Raw genomic sequence first — 8706 nt, 5'->3', positions numbered from 1 at the left:
AAAGAAACTGCAGCTTGAGATACAAGATGGTCATTTTTTTCTGAATCCTCTCATTAGAAACAAGGGGAATAGCTAAATGTTTGAGCTGGCTGCTTATAGGATCTACAAGTATCTTGTTCCCTTGCATATCACCAATTATGTGTATTCATGAATACTTTCAATGAAATAAAATTAATTTTGATTTCAATATCTTTCATAAAAGATCTACTTATTATACATTAAACCAAGAGCCCCAACAAATTAAAAAAAAAATACTCTGTCAAAAGATATTTGACTGATCACCAATCTCCAACTAACCAAAAAACATTTCCATCCCAATGCCTTCCTTCAGAAGTAAAAAACAGTAATTCAAGGTAAACCTACACTTTCTTCATATCATAAACTTAAGTGTTTAAATAGTCAAAGAAGATAACTGTATGTATTTCTTTTTATGACAATTCTTCTCACCCTGAATTTCATAATCACAATTTGGGATGTTGTATAAATGCTAATAAAATATTATATAACTGCTAATGGGATTTTAAGCACAGCAAATACTTAAAAGTTTAGCTCTGTTCAAGGCAATGTTTGTATTTAAAGAATTTTTCAACTATATGCACATCTTGAAGTCCTAAGAAGTCATAAAAATATTTACAAAATAAATATGTAGTGGATTTTATAATGTCATGGACTCAGAGAAACCAATGATTCCTTAATGAATCAGCATAAATCTTTAGTTTGTGTAAGTAATTTTGTCCTAGACATATAATCCTCTAAACACTAAAAATATGACAACTTTGGTTTTGATGGTTTGCTATATAATACTTACTAAAAATAAGTATGTCAATTATGGGTATGGGCCTTAACTACAAATTACTCAATAATATATAAAAATGTCTTCTCTATTTTCTCAAAATACTTAAATTATTACTCTTTCAAATGTTGAAATTTTATCATTTCTAAAATAAAAATTCTAATGAAGAGTTCTTGTTATTTAACTTTATCCAGTATTTTAGAAGAAAACTTGGGCTATTTAAGCGTAAAACTATCTTGCTATTAGTTTTTTGTTATGTGTCATGCTACTCATCTTGGTAACAAGCTTTCTTACTTGACATTATGAGTTAAGAGAACATTAAAAAATTTTAAATTAGAATAAAGTACTAGTGCATATCACAGTTGTTGCACTTATAATATTTCAATATAATATACAGGCAACTAACTTAAGTTCAGATCACTGATGAATCAATTGTTCTTTGTGGCTTATTTCCTTTTCCAAAATTATAGTCTGTGTATGTGATTCAAGATAAAGAAGTTGAAAATGTCAAATTATACCTATCTCATGTATTAAAAACAGAAATGTAAATGTGAAAAACTGACTGAGAACAATAAAAAATGGAAATAATTTCAGAATGCCAGAATTAAAGAATGAATAAAGGGAACACGAGGCTTGTCTTAAAGAAGCTGTTTGTCATTCTTTTTTTTTAAAGAGATTACAGCACACATACAATAAATGAATTTTATCAAAATACAGCACATTTCTTCTACTATATCCATAAAAATCAATTCCTATGTAAATAAGTACTGAAAATCAACTAAAATGAGTTAAAATTTACAAAGAGTTGTTAAAGGGTTTCAATCAATATTATTAAAACTATACAGTACAATAACCAATTGATAACATCTTGAAAGAAGTGCAGTATTGGAGTTCACATCTTTTTAAAAGTACTGCCTATTTACTCTGACTAGCAAGAGACAAACGAGTCCAACTCACTTTTGCAAAAATAATACAGATTGCTGTTTTTGCTAGTCCTATAAAAGTCTTAATTAAAACAAGGTTGAAGAACAAAGCGTAACAGATTAAAAATTCCAAAATTATATTTCTTAGTAATTAAAAATGAATCGCAGTAACTGAATATTGCTCCAATGAAAGGCTCCAAACTAGCCTCGACTAAAAACAGTTATTGGTCTTCTATGGCACTTTTTTCTGGTCCAAATAACCATGCATTAATGCTTACCATTGCATGTTACTCAAATTTTATTTGATTACACAGACAGAACAAAAACAAAATTAATGGTCTGAACAGACAAAATTATTAAACCTCTATCAAATATTTGTTACACTAACGAGGAACAAAGGCAGCTGGTGGTAAAACACTATTACACTGATGCACTTAGAAACCCTTTAAAGACTCTGAAGTGTTGAGTTCACATTTAATGTTACCTGTAGGAACAGCCCTTTATTTGAACACCTTTACACACTGGTAGGCCTCAAGGACCCACCCCTTTGCTCTACAACTTTCCACAGCAATTCTCTATCACTGTGCCAGTTTCACAAACTTGCTTTGGTTTCCTAGCTCCATTCTTACTATTTCCTTTTACTTTACCAAGGCAATGTGAGGCCAAACGAAATCAAGAGGCTTTCCTAAATCTTCTTACATTTTTTGTTACAGCAACACAATCTTAAAACTGGCCATCTTAATTTCATTTGTTGCTTAAAATAAAAATTATAAATTAAGATTAAAATGGAGTACTAATTATAAAACAGATTGCAAGTACCACCATTTGCAAAAAAAAAAAAAAAAAAGAAGGGATTTCCACATCACAGAAAATGCATGGACAAAAAAATGAAAAAAAAAAATGTGTGGACATGCATCTACAGAAGAGTTAAAAATTTCCTGTGACTAAAAAATTAAAAATTGAATCACTAGTAACAAATGTATATAGTCAATGGCTATGACAAGAACAGATCTTGCAGAGCTCTTAAAATGCAATTATTGTCTTTTTTTCTTTAAAAAGACATTATATTTTTATTGCATTATTCTATTAATAAAAACACATTAAGAGTGTTCCCCTCCCATTTTTTGCTTCCAGATTTTTATAGGAAATAACTGTTTTAATCTGGCCTTGGAAAGTGAACCCACCAGCACCACCTTCACCTACTCACTCTTCAATTCAATATGCACATAGCAAAAGCCAACACTTCAAATCTCTTGCCCACATTAAAAAAAAAAAAAAAAAAAGGTAATTTCAGCAGAAAAACATTAATACCAGCTGAATAAAAATGAGGGCATAAAAGCTATGAGATAGATAGCTCTGCCATCTGTCTCTGGGCTACAATCAAGGCTAACTAGAGCCTTGCAGAGTTCAATCATGTGTATGAAATCCAAAAATAAACCTACCATCTATACAAAAACAACATACATTTGTTTTTGTAGCCTTGATTGCTATGTTTAAAAACCTAACAACAAGTTTTATATGGTATGAATTCAAGAGTCTCCCCTATATACTGTACAGTGGTTCTTTCCCTCTAACCACAAGTTCCATTATTTCATTAATGTACAAATTTGAACATAATTTTTTGAGTTCTTTATATATAAAAATAGCCAAAATATTAATTCCCCCCACAAGAATCTTCCAATAAATCTTGCTGTCTCTTGAGAGCCGTTTTTTTTAGTCCATGGTTCTTATGAGGAAACCTCTCTTAGAACAATGAGTTCTACTGTGTTCTGGAAAGTTTTTAGCAAGGACACTGCTTGCCCATGTTCAATATTGATAAAACTGTAGCCATTAGCCTAGAAGAAAAAAGAAAAATGGTTAAAAAAAAGTCACAGTAATTTATTTACATTTGTGCACTTAAATTTCTGCCAGATAGTCTGCAAACCTGGCAGAAAATAAGACTCATCTTGGCACTTTATTTATTTATTTATTTAGGCCACTTCCATGGCAGGCCAGAGATCAAAACCAAGTCATGGCAGTAATCCAGGCCACAACAGTGACAATGCCAAGTCCTTAATCACCAGACTACCAGGGAACTCCTACACTGGCAATTTAAAACATCTAGATTCCTGGGCTCTACCCCATAATTACAGAAATTAAATCCCTACAGGTGGGTCTCAGGAACCAATACCTTGCCCATATTTTCAGATGATTCCCATAAATCAGCCTGACATTAGGAAGCACTTGTTTAAGGCACAATGTCAGACATGATGGGCACTGAGATTACCAAGTTGCAGGGGTGGTAGAGGTCAAGACCTAGTCTTCCCATTGCCCAGGAGCTACCAGATCAAAAACACTACACCTCTTATATAACTTAGGCTAAACATTTAATAATGTCTTACTATATACTAGACACACAGTTCTAAGTGCTTTTCATGAATTAAATACTTTAATTCTCGTAACACATAAGGAGATTCTTTCACCATATTATTTTAGGAGAAGTTAACATTCATAAAGTTACACAAAATGCTAAGATTTATTTCACAAAATGCTAAGACGTATTCTAAGGTATAAGGTGGAAATATTTTAAACTATGAAAGCATTAGACAGTAGCCTATAAGAAATGCCAGTTTTCATCTAAAAATACTTAAAGATAACTTCATAAAATGCATACTTTCAAATCCGACAATTAATAATTCCTTGTTGAGGAAGGCAGATGTTATAAAACAATTAAGAAAATATTAAAAAAAAAAAGATGTATCTTAGTTACCTGAATAATTTTATCACCTGGTTGCAATAATTTTGATGCTGGTCCTTCAGGCTGTACCCTTGTTACAAATATACCCTTTAATAACAAAAAAAGATATTTAATGGAAAATAGTGTATATAGTAAAAGCACAACTAAGAAGCAATCTTTTTCTTTATAGCATGCAAATATTTGCATTGTGGTACAAGTTTTCTCCCTGTCGTCTCTGAATAATATTGTGACATTACATTATTGGTGCTTCTGGTAATTCTTACTTTACTATAGTGATTTTTGTTGAAGTGATTAAAAAATGACATATAGATCTGAAGGAGAGTAGTAACAATTAAAAATTACTTCACAATATGATGAACATTTAAAATTTTTGGTAAAATTTGTATTCCTCAAAAAATTTGAAGTGATTATACTTCAAAACAAAAAGCTGAACAGTATAGAGGGAAATAAAAAGGTGATGTTTGTCCAGATTATAAATTACAAATATTTATAATTTGTACCCTTTTACTTATGTACAAAAGGTATCAATTTTCTAAATAAAAATTAATGGGTATTTCAAGGATGCATAAACAAAACTCACATCGTCATCAGGTCTGAATGGGTTTCCTCTCCCACCGACACCTCCTGATATGCTAAATCCAAGTTCTGGGTCCTTTTCAACTCTCACTCGAATCTGAAGTAAAATACGAATAAATAAATGTCAGAAAAAGCTGCAATACAATCATAATTCATATTTAAATACTGGTAAAATAAATTCACGAAAACATAAATATATAAGAAGTCACCTAAACTAAATGGCTGGGCAGATGAAACCACAACATGAAATATTATGTTAATGAGTTAGTTAATTAAAGGCAAAGCTGGGATTATAAAGCATAGCTCCTAAATTAATTTATTGCTATCTCATGAGGACAGGCAACCAATTAAGGTTAACCTTACATTCTGTGAAACATCTAAATTATATAGTATTTCTGACTATTTGGTGTTTCATAAGATATCTAAAAGATCCCTGGGTGGTTGTTGGATATTAACTCATTTCCTGAATCTGTTTATATGTTTCGAAGGAGTTGGGATTGATGATCAATTGACATTCTTTTTACAACTAAGCTATAGGAAAAGATGCAAGATTTAAACTTTTGCTATAAAACACTCCCTCCTTTCCCCAGAGAACCAAAATGAAGCATTTGTTCTCTACTAAGTTCCTAATTATTTTATTTTTTTTAATTTTTATTTATTTATTTATTTTTTTGTCTTTTGTCTTTTTTTGTTGTTGTTGTTGCTATTTCTTGGGCCGCTCCCGCGGCATACGGAGGTTCCCAGGCTAGGGGTCTAATCGGAGCTGTAGCCACCGGCCTACGCCAGAGCCACAGCAATGCAGGATCCGAGCCGCGTCTGCAACCTACACCACAGCTCACGGCAACGCCGGATCGTTAACCCATTGAGCAAGGGCAGGGACCGAACCCGCAACCTCATGGTTCCTAGTTGGATTCGTTAACCACTGCACCACGACAGGCACTCCCTAATTATTTTATTAACAAACAATCAAAATATATGAATATATGACTATTGACTTTTTAAGTACTTTGTAAGATTAAATTCTCAAAACAGTTTGGAGACTATAGTCCAGTGTCAAAAGCCAAGTGTCAAATAACAACTAGCAAACTATACTACACTATTCAAGTTTAATAATCTAGTTATTAATATGCCTGAAGAAGGTTTGATTACTGGAGTATCATCAACCAGTTTTGGAAAAACAACCACCTTGGGAGAAAAAAAATCATGCTCCCAACACTACATTCTATCTCAATTTGTCAGAACAAGGGGGATCTGCAGTCAAGTTAAACCACCAAGCTTAAGACCTTGTAAACTTAACATGAAACCAAACTATTAAACAAAATGATAAACTATGTTAAAGTTCTATGTAGACTGCTATAATTCAATAACTAAAAATACATTAAAAACTTAATCTCATATTCCAAATATTCTTGATTATTCTTACCTCTTGCCTTGCCAGTTCATGGCCTTGTCTAGGAGAACAATGGGGCTGTGTGTATGGAGGCTGGTGGGCCACTTTCAGCATCAAGTAATCAATTAGTTGTTCTCTAGAGGGATGCCTTGCCACAGATGCCTGAGGAATGGGGTGATGTATTTGACTATAATTTGCCTGAGGCCTGAGAGGCTGGCCCATCTGTCCATTACTCAAAGGCATCTAAGAAAAACATGAAGTGTCTTAAAATGACCAATAATAATGTCTTATTACAAATATTTGGATTTTCCTCTTGGAGCATTATAAAAGCAATAGAGTTTAACATTCTAAATCATACAGTCTCATGTCATATATACTATTTTTTTTTACAATTTTACACTTTAAAAAACTTGCTTGAGTGATTGCTGATAGATTCACTCTTTAAAAGTTTCAGATGAAAGTAAATCATATCTACATTTAAAATTATTTGCTTTTCTGTAACCATAACCAAATATTAAAATGGTAAACAGTATGCCAAATTTTAATATTTAAGCCCATTAAAAGCACATCTTCCCCATACTAAATCTCTCACATACACTCAAAAGATGCATTTGCTGATGTTTTCCTTCAGAAGGAAAAAGTAACTAGTTTTGTGGTAGAATTTTTTCATAATCTAAGTATGTTCTTCCACCTCTATTCCTTCCTTTCCAACATTTAAAAAGCCAATCCAGCTATACAGTAGAAAACTGATTTATTCCTCACGTGTGTATATGTGTGTATGGATCAGTTGAACTTTTTAACTCTCTCTAAATAGTAATTCTATAGGATGTTAATCACAAAAATTAAGTCCTGACATTTTATTTTACTTTTTACAAGCTAAACAAAAACCACCAGATTATTTGGTTTTTGTTAAAAAATGGTATTTGTTATAAAGCCCCTTGTTTCTTAGACTTAAAAATCATCCTTGTTGAAATGCGTAATAGCTTATTCTGTTAGTGTGAAAAACCTATCTGAAAAATGAAGTTACATTTGTTATTACAAATATTTGCATATAAAGAGATTTTTGTAAAGAAGAGGTAATAAACACATTTAGCTAATCAAACAAGGCCTGACTGTTTTATTAACCCACAAGGAAATAACAGAAAAACTGTGAGAGAAATTATTTGTGTCCCATTTCCTTAAAACTATCCAAAGAAGAAAAGTTTGGGAACATATTACGGCAAAAGTTTTTCAGAACTATTTATCTTCTCAGGTTCTTACATCCACCTCTCTGAAGGATACAAAGAAGCTTGATTTTGGGGAAGATTTTTACTTAAAAAAGTTCTCTCTTTCACTGTATTATAATTGAGAACTTTACTCATTCTCACTTTTTTCCTTTTTTGCCACACACATGGCATGCAGAAGTTACCAGGCCAAGGACTGAACCCATGTCACAGCAGTGATAATCGTGGATCTTTAGCCTGCTGAACCACCAGGGAACTCCCACAAACCTTGTATCAGTTGGAGAAGACGAAGAAGTGCTATATTATCTCTTTAAAAAAAATTATCGTTGTTTCCTACTTGATCACTGTAGAGTTGAAACAATCTGCCATGAAGTACTTAAATAGTTGTGTGATTATTTTATTACCTATGTGCATTTCTATGTGTAGCACTTGCTTTTCTCCACGTTAATACAATTTATTCCTATGTGCAGATGCAATATCTTTTTCCTGGGGAGAATACTTCAGGCAATAACTACTTCTGACCCATGCTTAAGACTCCGTGACACCTAGAACTCGATCATACCTAACACCCTACATTAGTGTTAAACATTCCTGTGGAATATATTCAACCATGACGTGCAGATAAATCAGGAGAATAAAAAACAAAAGGAACACAGGAATACAAACAACAAAATGCATACTAAAAAGAAAAATGGGAGCGCAGCGCTCAAATAAAAGAAAAATAGAAATAAAAAAGGGTAAAAGAAGCAGATATGTACATATTTATATGGCAGAGTTCCTACTCTCAAGAACAACGTAAATGTTTACATAATTTTCACAATTACATTCAGTTTACTAGGGATATGGGCTTAGTTAAAAACGCTGAGGAGACTACTAAAGAAAAGAATTATCTATTCAGCATTGGTGACAAAAAAGTAAACTTTCTAAGTGAGTAATGATTTAGTTACAAAAGTATTACGAATACGACTGTCATCTATTGTACACAAAAGTCTTTGAAGGTGATTTCTAATTACATTTAAAGCATGTTAAAAATGCCTTCATCTCCCAATGAAGAATTTAAGACA

At 32.2% G+C, this 8706-nt stretch overlaps 1 protein-coding gene across 30 annotated transcripts in view; it reads right to left on the bottom strand.

Moving 5' to 3' along the window:
• Positions 1-1426: 1426 nt before the first annotated feature.
• ERBIN (erbb2 interacting protein) overlaps positions 1427-8706 on the bottom strand; it is a 183553-nt gene continuing 176273 nt past the window's right edge. For 17 of the 30 annotated variants that reach the window (XM_085002372.1, XM_085002379.1, XM_085002374.1 and 14 more), the window contains 4 exons: positions 6453-6662; positions 5034-5126; positions 4466-4540; positions 1427-3551 (listed from right to left, as the gene is read on the bottom strand). In XM_085002372.1, the coding sequence (XP_084858498.1) occupies positions 3444-3551; positions 4466-4540; positions 5034-5126; positions 6453-6662 (486 nt within the window). In that variant the 3' untranslated portion in view covers positions 1427-3443. The remainder of the gene's footprint in view (positions 3552-4465; positions 4541-5033; positions 5127-6452; positions 6663-8706) is intronic. The other 13 variants (XM_085002376.1, XM_085002380.1, XM_021076801.2 and 10 more) reach the window with 2 other exon arrangements.

The sequence above is a fragment of the Sus scrofa genome, chromosome 16 (assembly GCF_054392235.1).
Source record: "Sus scrofa isolate SSC_HxYL_T2T_F1_AM1 chromosome 16, Sscrofa_HxYL_maternal_Yorkshire_Landrace_v2.0, whole genome shotgun sequence".
Taxonomy (NCBI): domain Eukaryota; kingdom Metazoa; phylum Chordata; class Mammalia; order Artiodactyla; family Suidae; genus Sus; species Sus scrofa.
Note: the sequence above shows the minus strand (reverse complement) of the source record. Positions and strands in the feature narration are given on the sequence as shown.